Below are 17,848 nucleotides of genomic sequence, written 5' to 3'. Positions count from 1 at the left end.
GATTTACTAACTTATATGTGTTCAGTCACTTTGAATATACAAAGCATTTGCACAGAGGTGCACCGTCATTAATTACTGTCAAGAATGTGTATTAAAATACATATTTATCTTGCATTGTGAAACAAAATTCATACATAAATACACATACAGTCTCCTAATGTACCAACCTAGTCCAGTGCATATTCAAGCAATGTCACAGACTGCTTCAACTCAGGTGCCTCCTTGTGCAAATGAGAAAGGCCACATCATGTCTTATTGTTTAATTGGAAAACAACATTACAGTAAATCTTACAAGAAACCCTGTAGCATTTAGTTACAATAAATCCACACCACAATTCACTGACAGGGAATGTGTAACACTATGAACAAGCTACATTTAGGAAACAGTTGCACGTTACGTACAAAAGGGGATGATACAGTTTTAAAATGATTACTCTTTTGAACACTGATTCAGGATATTAACTGAGTAAAAGAAATATAGTGAATCCAGGCTTAGAATATACAAGGGCACAATTGGTTGTATGCTTGTTGTTTGGGGCATCAGTAATTACATGACATTCATCAGATCATGGAGACATGGTCAGAGTGTTTTTCCTCTTGGAGTCCCGCCGTGGGAATGGCACAAAGCTTTTCACCTCCCTGAAACACAATCCTGTGGAAAAAAAATTAAAAAGAGGGAATGGGGTGTCAACAAAGTACATCATTTAAAAAATATGACGGCATTATGTTCATTTATTAATATTAATCTTTTTATCTTTATTATATCACCGTGTATAGTTAGAAAGCAAAAATGGCAGTTTGTAAACAAAAGGTATCCATAATGTATACATATATTTATTATTCTTTGCAAGCTATGTATTCATTGTGTAAGACAAAAATCAACAACAGGCACTATTTGTGTCAGTGTCTGATGAATAATTATTTATAGAAATGCATAATAGCACATTCCTGTGACCCCCAAGAGCCACTGCATAAAAAACTGGTTAGCAAAAATTACTTACAAACAAAAACACATACGTAACATAGACGTAATATCACCATTTGTTTTGAGATCAGCATACGGATTTGTAAGGATGTGAGTGTTATGAAAATAATTCCCAAAAGTTATATAGATGTTGATAATCCTGGTACCCTAGGCAGTCTACACAGTAAGTTTCATTCAGATTGATGAACATGTGTCGGAGGAGTTTGGGAAGAGACATACAGACATGATTATCATAGTAAGATTTTCACTTACGCTTCCACTCATCTAGGGACAACGTGTCGTTGTCATGACTGTCATCATACGGCAGTGGTTCGGGGAAATCATCGGGGTCCCGCAAGTTGTCAAAATATGGGTGCTCTAGAGCTAGTTCCGCTGTGGGCCTCTCATCTCCATCCAGAACAAGCATCTTCTCCAGCAGATCGACCCCTACAAAAGGTCAGCAGTGTGGAATAATGCACCAGTTTGCTATGATACAAAAACCATGAAACTGAAAAAGTAAGTGAATATTTATCACTTAGCAGGCCAGAAAATGGAAAAGCTTTCATTAACAGGGTATCGTGAATGATTTTTCTAATTATAGCCATACAAAGAAGAAAAACACCAAAGAAAGAAAGAAAGAAAAAGTGTGATTTTAAAAAAGTATAAAAATGTGAAAAAAAGGTGCATCTCACCATGTGCACTGGCTCTGGGAAACAACATTGAGAAGTCTTTTCGGGGATATCGAGGAAGGCCCTTGACATAATTTCTGGCCTGTTTTAAGATATCAAACACGAATACGCAGACACAGAATACTTGTTATTCAATCTTTAACAATGATTAACAATGACTGGCAACAATGATTAAGTTTACCTGTGATTACAAAATTAAATAATAAAAAGGTCTTCATTTATCAAAGACAGGCTGATTGTTTCATGTTGGCTTATTTTGTAAAAGTGAACTGTTTGTCATTCACCTTGCAAAAATGAAATAAATCCAAAGATAGATTCATATTTGATTTCATACTCATATACAGTTATACACAGTCCTTGTGCAAATATGACTTCCAAAGATAGTACTGTATATTTAACTCATCACTTGTGCATGTGAGCCATCTTGTCTAAGGCCATTTATAAAATCCTATACAGTTGCAAAACAGGACTTTCCAAAAGCCTTAACTTCCTTCCTATCAATGCATCCTGCTACAGGCTTTTATTAATGCCCTGACTGTTCCTCTAGTGCCACCCTCAGGACAATTTCTAGATTTTAAATACTCACATCTAGTAAAGAAAAAAAGGACATGAGAGTCCGGCAAAATTTCCAGTATGTCACTTTAGGTTGCAGTATGTTGTACATTTCTACCTAAGAGGGCTGTCGGTGGAACTTTCACTTTGTATGCTAATTTCATGGGTTTCAGTGAAGGATTTAGTGCACCACAGTTCAAATGCTTTCTGAGATATGATGGTTTTTTATGATCACTCTGAGAGAAATCACTTATAAAAAAATGTTTAACATTAAAGGCAATGGACATTTGTAAAATCTTCTGTGCAGACAGTACTCCCACGGCATAACTGCATATTTATGACAGACACATACTGTTCTTCCTACCTCTGGAGTGTCCAGCTTTTGGATGAACTCTGGCCCAGGCACACCAGTGACTTTCATGATCTGAGTCAGCTGGTCCATGTCTTATAGCGAACAGATTAGAATCAAGGATTTTTACACTTACATTCGTGGTTCAGTGAGCAGAACATAGAGATATGAAGCAGGCATGCAAAACAGAATAATAAAGGAAAATGAAAGCCACCTGTGATGTCTTTATTTCCTAGCAGAGCTATAAATTAGTTTGGTCAGAAGCAAAATAAGAACATAAAAGAGAAATATAACAGGACCATATATAACAAGGTAGGGGGAAAAAAAGTGACTCAGGAAATGTGCCGCTTTTGCTCTGTGTTAATATACTGTAACTGCCTCTTGTGCTCAATTTTGTGTCTGATTTATAGAGCTTGTCATCAAGCACCTTTCCATCTCCTTTATTATTACAGTGGTTTAATAAAGTGATATTAAAGCTTTAAAGGGATTTCACACAGTGTGCTTGATACCATTCTCTTTGCATACTGACATTCATTATTCAACTTATTATTTATCACACAGGCTGGTAAAGTTTAGTAAATGGACCAAGCTGAAGAAAGGATACAATCTTTCCCTTTGAAGAGGGTCTTTCCATTGATCATTTCTGCCATTATGCAGCCCACAGACCAGATGTCCACTACAAGAAATAACAAAGGAAAGTAACATTAGTGAGAAATCATGAAGAATACACAACACCAAGAGGGTTATACGTTTAGCTGAGTGCAGCAGGAATGAGGAAGGTGGCATTTATATGCCAGAACACAGTTCCTATTCACAGCAGAGAGCTGAATTTGTTGTGCGCTTTGAAAGGGGGAATATTCAGTGAGTAATACTATCCTAAACCTGTCAGAGCTGCTTTCGCAGCTACACTCCACTCTGTGGATGCTATGTACAAAATGAAAAACCACTATCTCCTAAAGGAACATGAATCCTGGGTTTGCAGTGACAGTTCTGTCATTGAGTCTCAGCACTGTCAGACCCATCTGTGTCAAAAGATTAAGAGGAGAAAACCCCCCCAAACATTTCTTTTCTCAAGATGACATCCATGTAACTTCAAATACTTGTCAGGAACTAGCAACAGGATTACAAAAATTGCTGACCCTTGAAGTACCATACATGCAACAATGAAAGCTGGAGTGTCGAGACGTTTTCACGTAACAAACAACAAACGGTCACAGCACCAAGAGGCCAACTCTAGACGACAGAGAGAACGGTGAGAAAGAATATGTAACAGCTACAATTGTCTTGCCAGTCTGAGTGTAGTGCATCCAGTTCAGAATGACCTCAGGCGCCCGGTACCAACGGGTCACCACGTAGCCTGTCATTTCAGCATCAGTACTGCGAGCCAGCCCAAAGTCCAGGATCTGTATCAGCAGCAATGAAACGGATCACAATCTCAAACATGTACTTAGTGTCTCACAGGCTGTTTACTTTTAATGAAACATACATATATATGGCAATCTGATATAAACAATAACAAATGATTCTACAGTTACAGGATTATTTCGAGTAGGTTTGCACAACTGTATGTAAATTAACTTCTTCTTCTACCTCCTGTATATTGTTAAATACATCGACTGCTGAGTCCTATTGTGTCTGCTACGTGTGCTGCCCTATCATCTCACTGCTTCTCATATGCAGTAATGCAGAAAGTACATACCTTTAGTTCACAGTCTTGATTAACAGCCAGGTTTCCAGGCTTAAGATCCTGTTAGGGAAAATGAGTCGAATGATGGTTACTTAGTCCAAATAGTAATTAACAAGAAATTACAGTGATTGGACCACAGGCGCTTACTAGAGCCAGTAAGAGCTTTAGTGCACGTGCTTCCTGTGGTGTCACATGGTTCAGCTGAACTCAAACACATGAATGTTGTGGGGACTTCAAACAAGGACTTCAATATCGTGACTCAACTACAAGATGACTATAAGACACACTGCCTCAACTCTGCAGTCAGTACTGCAACATAAGGTGTGAGAAGTGTATCACTGTCAGTAGGTGTTGATAAAAATTTATCTGCTTTAAGTGTTATAGGAGTAACAGCAGGGTAACACTTCACAGTGTAGTGATTTGCACATTTGTCTAACAAGCCAAAGATCCCTGGTTTGAACTCAGGAGTGGACACGTATCCCTCTGAGGCTGTGTCATGAAGGGCATAAAAATCTGCCCTCCATGCGGAGCTACCTGCTGTAGCAACCCAGTCTGAATAAGGAAGCCAAAAGTGGCTCTTACTTTACCCACAGGTCTTTGACGTCTTGGAACTGGAGTTAAAGGGTGTGGCCTAACAGCTCCAGACATGCACACACATTAGAGGAGTGAAGTCATCCTACCTGTTTGGGCACGGTTTCATCTGACTGCTTAACAAATGAATTACAAAATATATTTCCAAAGAACATGAGGAATACCAAATCTGCAACCTGAGTCACAACATTGTGCGGTACAAAATCCTACTTTTAACAATCAGTCTGAGGAAATCAGGTCGGAGAAGTGAGTCACTTCCTCCGACCTGAGGAAGTCGCCTATTTCTCGCTACAGTTTATTGATCGGAAATGTTTCAATTTTTTATTTTGTGCAGTGCCTTGTTTATTGTGTTACACTGGTGAAGCACATTGTGACACAGATTTTAAAAAGTGCTATATAGATAAAGTTTTCATTATTATTATTAACAATAACTGTAAAGGTCAATTTATCATGAAACGGGGAAAAAAAGTGCTCCCAAAATATCTCAGCTTCCTGTAATGGGACAATGAGTTGTACTTACCCTGTGGATAATCCCAGCCTTATGAATGTACTGCAAAGGAATACACAGAGGAGGAACACTTTAGTTTACGTTGTCATTTTTTACCAGGCCTAGTTAGGCTAAATTCAAAGTAAAGTTTTATAAGAGGAGTTTGAGGAGTAACTGTTTGGCCACACAGCAAATACCTTTTAATTAATAACTAGGCTTGTTAATAATTATATCCATTGCATTGTGTGTTTCATTGACTCATTTAAAGCAAAAAAGGCTAACTCTCTTGTAATTTCTCTGTACGTATATGTGCTACATGATACATACAGTAATGTAAATCATATATCTTTTATTATTAATAAATAATAAAACATGTGATTGCAGTCTTTCAGCTTTAATCCAAAGGGTTTGACAGAAGTGTTGCATTAACTGTTTAGGAATTAAAACATTGTTTATACACAGTCCTCCATATTCTGAGGCTCAAAACAAATTGACGGTTGAATCATAAGCAACTTCATCGCAGATGAGGCTTGAAATAACATTTGACATTGATTCGGTTGAATTTGTATTTCACAGCTGTTCACTCTCATTTTAAACACGATAGCCCACGTGACAGAGGCCATCATGAGGCTGAAAACAGCTTCACAACATTGAGCCAAGTCAAAAAAACTTGTGAGAAAGCAGCTGTATCATGTTTTAAAAGTTGATAATCAAGAAAGTCCTTCATGGATGGAAATACAGAGATTTTACAACAAATTGTGCGCCACTAGACTTAAGAACACGTGTGTCAGGTTAGACTTTGCCAGAAAACATCTAGAAGAGCCAGTAAAAATTCAGGACAAACATTTTTTGGGTCAGAATGACACACCTGTCCCGACAGATTCCACTCATGCATTTCTTTATTGTATACACTATTAATTATTAATGCCATTTCCACTTTTGCACAATCACAGTCTTTTTTCCTTTAACTTCGCTTTATCTTAACTTTTTATTTCCCTTTTTTTATTACTGTTATACATATCATTTTTTGGCACTACCTCAAATTATAGGGTATTCACTCTGGGCCTGTGGCATTTTTAACAATGTTGTTTTTTTATTGTAGAATATACTACTTTTAGTCTTCATCCTGCAGCTGTATCATAGTAATTTCCCTTGTGAAATTGACAGAGTATGCATCAATCTGTCTGTCCTTCTGTCTGTCTGCCACTGAAACTGGACCATTAGTGTTTATTGATGATGTGTCTGCTGATAGAAGCAGCAGGATGAATTCTGAAGTTTACAGGGCTTTGCTCTGATTCAGCCAAACGCTGCTGAACTGATCAGACAAATGGGAGTTTCTCAAGGCAAGGAATATAGACATCCAAGTCAGTCACCTAATATCAACCCAACAGAGCAGGCTTTTTTTAGTTATTAAATATAAATAGGAAGACCCCAAAAACCAATCAGCAACTGAAGATGGCTGCAATGAAGGTGGTGGTGCCATAGTGGTGGTGTACAGAGGCAAACTACAAAAAAATGTGTCTTTGTCCAATAGATTTTGGAACAATATATACAACAGTATTATTCTGACATGGATATACTTCATTTCTGAAGTTTGGTAGAGATCTTTGGCTCACCCTGAGTCCACAAAGCATCTGGTAGACAAGAAACTGGACTTTGTCTTCTGAGAGTTGACCCCGCACCTTTGACAGGTCAGTAAACATGTAAGGCATTACCAGGTAGCTGGGGGGGGACAAAACAGAGGAAGAGAGGTGCAGTGAGACAACCCTAAGCCAGAGAGTAAAGTAATTACCTCAGCCTAACAATCCAAACATGATACACGACACTGCCTCAGCAAGTCGTCCTACTCTTAACTTCCACACCCTGTCTGTGCTGCAATCTATCCTGTCTCCCTTTGACCAAGGAGCTTGGTGGACTTGTGTATATTTACATAACTTCTAAGTAAACTATTCTTCCACCTTTTTTAGATTCTCCTTATGTGATGCAGCAGCAGCTTAAATCTTAGCTGTGCATGTGAGAAAGCAAATGTCTGTCTCTCTCCATTAAAATTAAACTACCATAACAATTACAGATTGTTCACTTCTTGGTAAATGAGCAAACTTACAAATTCAGCAGGGAATCAAATAATTATTTCCCCCCACTGAATAATACATGACAATTAAAGGACAATATGTCCTCTTTAAGGTAGACAGAAAATGTGCTTTCAGTGTGGGAAAGGCTCTTTCACAGGCATGCTCACATGTTTCCTGGAAAGTGAAAGAAAAATTAAGTTTTCATATTTTTCTTTAACGTTACAAGTAGATGTCGCAACATGTCTCACAGAGTAATCTTATATGATCCTGACTATAAAATTTTTCGCTAATCGCTCTAAACTATTTTTTCTGCAAGTGCTGCATTCCTCCAAGAGTTTTAGAGGCGAGTGCTTAAAGAGAAAAAACAGATCTCTGACAGCATGTGCACCATGCTAATGTGGCGACTGTGGCAGGAGGCAGAGGAGGTCGTGCACCAATTAGAAGGTTGGTGTTTTAATTCCCGCCTTCTCCAGTCTGCATGTTGATGTATCCTTGGGCAAGATACTGAACCCCCAATTACCCCCGATGGAGCCATTGCAATTTGAGTGTGTGCGTAAATGTTAGAAAAGCGCTTAGGGATAGAAAAAAGTGCTTTTATAAATGTGTGTATGTGTGTGTGAGTGTGTGTGTGAGGCTGGGTGACTGAGGCTTTAGTAGTAAAAAGTGCTTTGAATTCTTAGTTAGACTAGAAAAGTGCTGTATAAGCACCAGCCCATTTAAACCTTCAGATCATTTAAAGTGTTGTCTGCCTTTCCCCGAGCGGTTTGGTAATAAGGTGAAAAATACTCACAAGTCCTGGAAGTCATCCAGGCTTAGGGCAGGTGTAAACACATCGATAAGTCCTATCACCTAGTTGGAATGAAACAAGCAGGTCACAAATACTAAAACATACAAGCAATGGCTCATTTACAGAATATTACTGCATCACAGTGCTGTTACAATGCCAAAAACACAACTTCCTAAAAGCGACTGAGCATAGTGTATAGTATACTCACATTTTCATGCTTCATGTGTTTGAGCAGTCGGAGCTCTCGGTAGGCCCTCTTAGCAAAGATCTCTGACTGGAAGGGCCTGTGGAGCTTTTTAATGGCCACCTTTTCTTTATTCTTCTCATTTAGTGCTGAGCTGTGGGGAACGATAATGTAATAAGTCATTAGCTGGCTGCTGTTGCTTGGGCCTTTTAGTCTCACTATAATGTTCACCATTTGAAAACGACTGAATAGTCTATTTTTGGGGGTTTCACTCACACTTAGAAGCTGTGCATGAAACACAAGGCAAAATCATAGATGATGTGAGATAGAGATACTGTACGCGGGACTCATTCGCTAAATGTGTGGTGGTCTGTGGTTTACTGAGTTATCAATATGTAAATGTTTGGCAGCTCTTGACGTGCATGTTTGCAGGGCACCAAATCGTAGGAGGACAGGCCTGTTAGGCTATTTGGAGCCGCATCCACCAACACACACTGCACACTTCACTGTGTGCTGTGAGCAACACTGATGCAGTAATGTCAGATATTACAGCCGGCTTTACATGAAGCAGCTAATCCATGCCAAGCAAATAGCTACAATAAAAATACACGAAACTGCAGGCTGTGCTTCTGTTTGTTATTTCCTTTGCCTCCTCCATTTACAGGTAGGTTCAGATAATGTTCACGGTGTTCATGAGATGCTCCTTCTTTTAAAGGTCGACCAGTCTGAGCTTTTTAACAGATCGTAACTCCCACACTATTATGCTTAAAGCCTAGTCAGAATGCCTGAACACTGCAGCTGTGACAACAGGAGCTTTGAGGTCAGTAAAGGATTTTTTCCCCGTTCATCTAGGTTCTCAAAATTTTACCTACTAAGATTTATCCGTTAATTCAGTTCATTTCAATTTCATGTATATAGCGCCAAATCACAACAACTATCGCTTCAAGGCCCTTTATATTGTAAGGTAAAAACCCTACAGTATTACATTAGTGGGCAAAAACACAAAGCCTCCCTAAACCGCCTCAATAGTCTGAAAAGAGAGGGGGTGGGGGCTGAGCCTCAAAACTAGACATAAATGAATAAAACGGATGTCATTCAGCATCTGTGCTCTGCTAATATCTCTGTTGATATGAAACAGAGTTTATGTTATGAAATTTAGTCTACTTTAAACTAAGTGCTGTCATAATTTATGAGTTTATATTTTTAGTCAAAATAAGTTAGAACAATTGTGTGATAAAGTTCATTAGGAAGGCACATTTGACAGTGAAGAAAATCAGGGTTAATGTACACAATAATGGATAAAAGGCAAAAGGCTGCCATTTTTTTTCCTCAAATAATATTGACCTATGGTTATTCTTAAGAGCACTTACGTGACAGCAAAATGAAACGTAGCAACGGCCTTGTGTGTTTGACAGCTGCCACTGTTCCAGCATTTGCACATTTTATCCCTCATGACATATTAATATAATAATAGGCTTTAGAGCTTTCTGAATAGCTCTTCTCAAATGGGTCTTTACAGTTATTAACATTTTATGAAGGCAGCTATATGCCTAATCTTAAAGCATTATAAATGTGCAAACAGAAATGATTTTAGAAACCCTAATCAGTGATTATATGTATCCAGCCAGCCAAATAAAAACCAGGGAGGTTGTAAAAAAGCAATGATAAGTGATGTTGGCTGTATCTAGTTTCCTTAATGGTTTGACACCCGATCCCCCATTTTTATGTAAGCCTGAAAAAATAATTGTATTGCTAAACAAACAAACAAACAAAAAAAGAACCCAAAACAACAAAAAAAGAAAACAAAACATTCAAATTGCTGCACGTTTTTACGTAAACAGTCATTCTGGTGTTTTACTGTATCCTGTATGTAACTGTATGATGCCATGAAATGGAAAGTGGCCATCTTTAATGGTGACTTTCAATCATAACTCCTACTCCTACTGTAGGTAAACATATATAAGACTGTAAGGTCCACATAACGGGCTGTGTGGTCGTCGTGCTATAATATGACACTAGGTGCTTACTTGCTACATAAGTTGACTGGCTCTGGCACCACTCTATGTTAGACTGTACAGGATATAACGCAGGCCCACTACACACTGTGTGCAGCCAGTCTAGCTAATGAGCCCCAAATGCGACACACACTTCTTGCAGTCCACAGTAAATGATAAATCACTCACCACACCGAGCCGTACGCCCCGGTCCCTATCTGTTTCAGGTGCGTGTATTTCTCCGGGACTTCCCACACCGTGCTGTTAATTTCCTCACGGGTGAAATGTGCCCGAGTCTCCATGATGAAGAGGAGCAGGCGAAGCTACAAAAAACTTCTCCCTCCTCCTGTGTGCCTGTCACTTGCTCAGAAGGTAAAGCAAAACACTCACTGTTCAAGTACCAGCTATTAAGCCTTACATCCCACTTCCGTTAACAGTTTTCAAAATAATTTCTAACCGTCGCTGCGTGGGAGTGATGCAAGAAAAAATCAGGAAGCTAGAGGATAATGCGAGAGGGCTATAGTAAACAATCATTGATAAATATAGACTGAATATATTATATAGAGCTCATTAAAACCCCCCAGAAAGAAACCTAGCAGGGCCGCTAATTGAGATACAAGCCATCTACTATATATATCATATCTGATCATAGTTTATTATAATGAAACTTTACTTTGAAAGCAAAAACGAACTTCCGGTGTAATCCTCTGGTGCGCTTTACACAGCGTCCTCAGTACCAGTATGAGGCATCTGTTTGCAAGCAACTAGTTAGACTGTACAAGCATAACCTGATGTAGGCGTTGCTTTGTAGAAGACTGTTTGATCAGAAAAAATGACACCTCCATCCAACGTGTGGAAACATAACTGAAAAACCTGCTAAAACCACGAAATTAGCAGTGTAAAGAATCAGACGAGCGGAGGGCTTGCTTGCTGAAACATGTCGACATGACTCGATGTACTCCCACCCACACACAGTAGGTGTCATTTGTCATGAATAATTACTGTACGTTGCCAGAAGTTTGTGAATCATGACAGCCTACAGCAGGCCCCATTCACACATACAGGAATCGACGAAAACACGAAGCCTGGAGATTTTGACTTTCTATACAATATATTGGTTTTGTAGCTTTAAAAATTCATAACCTGTTACTGCTATATTATGTACATTTTTCATACAGTTTACATACATTTTAATTTCAGCACGATTTTCAGCACCTATGTATTAGAGCTTTCAAAGTCTGCAACTGTAGGGTGTCATCAAATCATACCTCCACATCACCTGGATCTGCCCTCTAGCGATTCCACTAATTTATTGTGTGTGTTTTCCCTTTCTGTCTGAGTGGGAATCATGTGTTACAGTGACACTGGCATGTGTTAGTTTTCAGAACTTATCCAACAAAATTAGAGTTTCCTTAAATATTTTGATAGCATATTACCTCTAAATCACTAAAGAAAATCTCAATAAATAAATCTTTTATTTTAAAAAAAGGATTGATTAGGAGGGCAAGATATACTGAGAGATAAAGTATTAATAATAAAGTAGTATTAATAAAGAGTTATTAAAAGTACAGTTTTACAATCGCAGAAATAACCAAATGCATGATTTATACAGCTGGATGAAGTGATTACACAGTTAATATATAGATATATATATATATACATGATTTATTCAGAGGTATTGACCTGTGATACCTGTTCAGGATGAGTCAGTGAAGCCCTTCTGTTTTAGGCAGTCGAAAAGGGATGATGTGACTGTTTTTAAGTGTTTCTGCTGCAGAGCACAAATTGATCATAATGTACCTGTGAGCGCTGAAAGGGTCATGAATCAGTGTCGATGACTCAGCCATTTGGCCAGCTGTTAAACTTTCTTGCTTTCAAAAGCTACTCTGCAGCCTTTTTTTTTGAGTAAATACAAACACCTAGAGCTTTAAGACCTAATCTTATCTGCCGCTGTTTAGTCAGCTGACCTGCAAAGCAGACTGACATTAACAAGGTTAAAAACTGGACCTCATAGTTGTACTATATGAAAAGTATAAGGACCATTGAGATGATGACAAATCATCCTGAGAGGATTTTTTCTCAAGAAGATTATATCTACAATTTCCACAATGTGTGTGCTTCTCCACATTCAGTCATTAAACTGTACTGTGGTAAATCAAGCAAGTAAGAAGTCTGTGAAACTAATGATGAGTCAGATCTCTGTCTCAGATGAAACTAAAAGTTCAGACAACCATTTTCATGACACAAATTCTAATTCTAAGCCTCCTCTAATGATCCTCCTGACACAACAAACAGCGCTCACCTCGTCTGCAGGTTATACATATTGCAAAGTCATGCAGCAGGGTGCACTAAACTGCCACGATGGATCAGATCTGGCATATTGACACCCCTGCACTAGCTGATAAGGCATATAAACAAACCATATATGTGAGTCTCATGGAGGCACTACATTACTGATTCTTTCATCTCTGAGTAGAAGGAGCACATTTTAGTTTTGACCATTTTCAGCTGCCCAGGCAGTATAAGGGAAAAATTATTATACACTATATTACCAGAAGTATTTCCTCTTTTGCCTTCACACACATATAACTGACATCCCATTCTTATTCCATAGGGTTTAATATGGTGTCGGCCGACCCTTTGTAGCCACAACAGCTTCAACTCTCATTGGAAGGCTTTCCATAAGGTTTAGGAGTGTGCTTATGGGAATTTTTGACAATTCCTCCAGAAGCACATTTGTGAGGTCAGGCAGTGATGTTGGATGAGAAGGCCTGGCTTGAAGTCTATGCTCTAATTCATCCCAAAGGGTTTCTATCGGGTTGAGTTCAGGACTCTGTGCAGGCCAGTCAAATTCTTCCACACCAAACTCCATGTCTTTAAGGACCTTGCCTTGTGTGCACTCGTGCACAGCCATGTTGGAACAGGAAGGAGCCATCCCCAAATTGTTCCTACAAAGTTGGGAGCATGAAATTGCACAAAATATTTTGAGTTTCTTTCACTGAAAGTAAAGGGCCGAGCCCAAATTCTGAAAAACAACCCCATCAAAGTTTACACTTGGCAAAATGCAGCAAGACAAGTACTGTTTTCATGGTAACCGTCAAACCCAGACTTGTCCATCACATTGTGAGAGGAAGAAGCGTGACTCATCACTCCAGAGAACATGTCTCCACTTCTCTATATTGTGCTCAGCCATGGAAACCCATTCCACGAAGTTTCTACACACTGTTCTTTAGCTAATCTAAAGGCCACATTAAGTTTGGAAGTCTGTACTGACTGAATCTGCAGAAAGTTGGCAGCCTCTGTGCACTATGTGCCACAGCATCCGTTGACCCCGCTCTGTGATGTAATGTAGTCTACCACTTTGTGCCAGTTTTGGAATATTTAATAATGAGGACAACCCATTCTTTCACAAATGTTTATAGAAGCAGTCTGCATGCCTAAGTGATTAATTTTATACACCTGTAACCATGGAAGTGATTGAAACACTTGAATTCAGTTGTTTGGATGGGTGAGTGAATACATTTGAACCCACAATTATTACCCAGCATAACACTAATATGATGACAATGCAGGAGCATGAAGACAAAGGTGTGTGCCAACACACCTTATATCTTTCTCTCCCATATCATTGTGTGTGTGTGTGTGTGTGTGTGTGTGTGTGTGTGTGTGTGTGTGTGTGTGTGTGTGTGTGTGTGTGTGTGTGTGAGAGAGAGAGACTAATTCTGCTTATATGTTTTAATAAAGCGCTCTCCTGGACACAATCGAGTTGTCACTCACCTGTGTGCAATCCTACGATCACTCACCTTCTAGTTAAGGCTGAAGATTTCTACGTTTTGCTCGTGTTTGCCGCTCTGTTGTACTTTTGTGCTTTTAGTGAGGCGCACATGTCCATGGAGCCGTGTGTCCTGTTTCACTGGTATTCATGGATGCAGCTGAAAGTCAATAAACCGGGTACCTTCGAAACCTCCGAACACATTTGAATGGTGACTAGTAGTTTTAGTCATTAATTCATCAATTAGAATATGGTTACTTTGTCTATGTCTCATTTGAGGCTACTATACTATACTATACTATACTATACACTATACTATACTATACTATACTATACTATACACTATACTATACTATACTGCATTAATAATAGATTATTAGGGCCCGAGCACCGAGAGTGCGAAGGCCCTATTGTATCTGCTCTGTTTCTTATTATTATTATTATTATTATTATTATTAGGGGGCCGAGCACAAAGTGCGAAGGCCCTATTATATCTGCTCTGTTTCTTATTCTTATTCTTATTATTATTATTATTATTATTATTATTATTATTATTATTATTATTATTATTTGACAAATGAATCGGCCTTTTGAGGGCCTAAACATGCTCGAAAACTCATGAAATTTTGCAGACGCGTCAGGTCTGGTGAAAATTTACGTATTTTAATGTCCCTAGACATGTCCAGGGAAAATTGGCTCAGTAGCGCCACCTAGAAAAATGAGAAACGCGAGCCCCGAGATGGGTATGACCTACATGTATAAAACTCGAACACTTATCTAACGTTCGGAGACGCACATAAAAGTCTATTATGGCCATGTCCTAAACCCAACAGGAAGTCCGCCATTTGGAAGTGAAGGTGACATTTTGGCTCTAATTTTGCCATTTCCATGCCTCGAACTTTTGCGAACTCCTCATTGGAATTTCATCGTACAAGCTTCATATTTGGTCAGTGTCAACTACACACCTGGGCCATGTTAAATTGCGGAGCTTTTGAGTTTTCGGGTTACTGTGAGGCCGTGGCGCCACGGCGAATTTCGATGACTCGCCATGAAAATCTTATTGCCTCTCGTTCTGTCATACATTGTCCGACCTTGACCAAAGTGGACACATATGATAAGGCTCCACCCTGAACATATTTCAACTGCCATATTTGACACCAGGGACAGCGCCACCTAGTGGGAACAGGAAATGTCATGTTTTACACTTTGGGGTACAGTATTGTAATGGGTGACATCTGCAGCCTCAAATTTCTCCAGGAAAGCCTTAAGGAGTTGGTCTTGGGTTACAGAGAAAACTGTGAGTTTTCGCTGAAGGGTGTGACCCCAGCAGCATGGCGAACATTGAGGTCTCGCCATGAAGAAACAAATTAGTGTAACTCAATGAAATCCAATCTGATCAGTACCAGATTTTACAGGGATGATGTCAGACCCGCCCTGAACAGATTGATATGCCCATTGTCAGGAATACGTAGAGCGCCACCTAGTGGCACCAGGAAATGTCATGTCTTTCATTTTGTTGTACTGATTTTCACAGGTTCATCATGGCCACCTCAAAAGCGGTGAATATCACCATCAGTCCCTCTTGATGCTTCAGTGAGAAAATTGTGACTATAAACTGAACGGCGCACCCTGGTGGCAGCGCAGTTCACCATGAAAGATGAAGTGGCTTTTGAGGGGCTTGAAAAGTTTAAAAAGTCTTGAAATTTGGCGCACACCTCTAATGTGATGAGGATTTCTTTTATATGTTCATTTTCCTTGAAGAGCGCAAAATGGCTCCACAGCGCCCCCTACAAAATTTCAAAACAACAGCCCCTGCTCTGTGTTTTATGTATGAGTTTGAAACCTGGCAAGCTTATTGGAGATATCAAGATGTACAAAAAGTCTCTTGGAGCAATATCCCAAATCCAACAGGAAGTCAGCCATTTTAAAATTAATGTGTAAATTTGGCGACATTTTCCCCTCTTTTCAGGCCTCATACTTTGACGAACTCCTCCAAGGGATTTCATTAGATTTACGCGATCTCCTGTGTGTGGAATCTAAAGACCTTTGTGATGTTAAATTGCGAAGCTTTTACGTTCTGGGAAACGGGGTGGTCATGGCGGCACGTGGAGTTTCAATCACTCGCCAAAAGCAGTAACCTGCTGTCGCTCAAAAACACAATGTCCAATCTCTCCCAAAGGTCGCAGGCGTGATGAGACTCGAGCTCGGAAATGTTTGTTATGCCATTTGTCAGTAATGGTTAGAGCGCCACCTAGTGGGACGACTATAATAATGGTTGAATGAGATGAAATTTTAGCTGGTGGTTAAATGCATGAATTCCATCAATGTGACATCAGATCGGAGCGCTGGTTTTAGGTGTTGGGCTTGGCTCGACGCGCCCGGGGTGCGAGGGCCCTCATATCGCTGCTTGCAGCTTTAATTATTATTATTATTCTTATTCTTATTATCATTATTATTATTATTATTATTATTATTATTATTATTATTTCGGCAAATGAATCGGCCTTTTGAGGGCCTAAACATGCTCAAAAACTCATGAAATTTTGCACACGCATCAGGTCTGGTGAAAATTTACGTATTTTAATGTCCGTGAGACATGTCCAGGGAAAATTGGCTCAGTAGCGCCACCTAGAAAAATGAGAAACGCGAGCCCCGAGATGGGTATGACCTACATGTATAAAACTCGAACACATATCTAACGTTCGGAGACGCACAAAAAGTCTATTATGGCCATGTCCTAAACCCAACAGGAAGTCCGCCATTTGGAAGTGAAGGTGACATTTTGGCTCTAATTTTGCCATTTCCATGCCTCGAACTTTTTCGAACTCCTCATTGGAATTTCATTGTACAAGCTTCATATTTGGTCAGTGTCAACTACACACCTGGGCCATGTTAAATTGTGGAGCTTTTGAGTTTTCGGGATACGGTGAGGCCGTGGCGCCACGGCGAATTTCGATGACTCGCCATGAAAATCTTATTGCCTCTCGTTCTGTCATACATTGTCCGACCTTGACCAAAGTGGACACATATGATAAGGCTCCACCCTGAACATATTTCAACTGCCATATTTGACATCAGGGACAGCGCCACCTAGTGGGAACAGGAAATGTCATGTTTTACACTTTGGGGTACAGTATTGTAATGGGTGACATCTGCAGCCTCAAATTTCTCCAGGAAAGCCTTAAGGAGTTGGTCTTGGGTTACAGAGAAAACTGTGAGTTTTGCTGAAGGGTGTGACCCCAGCAGCATGGCGAACATTGAGGTCTCGCCATGAAGAAACAAATTAGTGTAACTCAATGAAATCCAATGTGATCAGTACCAGATTTTACAGGGATGATGTCAGACCCGCCCTGAACAGATTGATATGCCCATTGTCAGGAATACGTAGAGCGCCACCTAGTGGCAACAGGAAATGTCATGTCTTTCATTTTGTTGTACTGATTTTCACAGGTTCATCGTGGCCACCTCAAAAGCGGTGAATATCACCATCAGTCCCTCTTGATGCTTCAGTGAGAAAATTGTGACTATAAACTGAACGGCGCACCCTGGTGGCAACGCAGTTCACCATGAAAGATGAAGTGGCTTTTGAGGGGCTTGAAAAGTTTAAAAGTCTTGAAATTTGGCGCACACCTCTAATGTGATGAGGGTTTTTTTTATATGTTCATTTTCCTTGAACAGCGCAAAATGGCTCCACAGCGCCCCTACAAAATTTCAAAACAA

At 39.6% G+C, this 17,848-nt stretch overlaps 1 protein-coding gene across 1 annotated transcript; it reads right to left on the bottom strand.

Moving 5' to 3' along the window:
- Positions 1-245: 245 nt before the first annotated feature.
- On the bottom strand, positions 246-10,764 carry mapk13 (mitogen-activated protein kinase 13). The gene is made up of 12 exons (XM_031736128.2): positions 10,546-10,764; positions 8,387-8,516; positions 8,182-8,240; positions 6,936-7,041; positions 5,353-5,382; positions 4,254-4,301; positions 3,843-3,957; positions 3,159-3,230; positions 2,570-2,649; positions 1,657-1,735; positions 1,238-1,411; positions 246-652 (listed from the first exon to the last, which is right to left on the bottom strand). The coding sequence occupies exons 1-12, from the start codon at positions 10,656-10,658 to the stop codon at positions 567-569; spliced, it is 1,092 nt and encodes a 363-aa protein (XP_031591988.1). The 5' UTR covers positions 10,659-10,764; the 3' UTR covers positions 246-566.
- Between the last annotated feature and the right edge of the window lie 7,084 nt (positions 10,765-17,848).

Source organism: Oreochromis aureus, linkage group 20, assembly GCF_013358895.1.
Source record: "Oreochromis aureus strain Israel breed Guangdong linkage group 20, ZZ_aureus, whole genome shotgun sequence".
Classification (NCBI taxonomy): domain Eukaryota; kingdom Metazoa; phylum Chordata; class Actinopteri; order Cichliformes; family Cichlidae; genus Oreochromis; species Oreochromis aureus.
The sequence above is the reverse complement of the archived record's forward strand: the minus strand, read 5'-3'. Positions and strand labels throughout refer to the sequence as shown.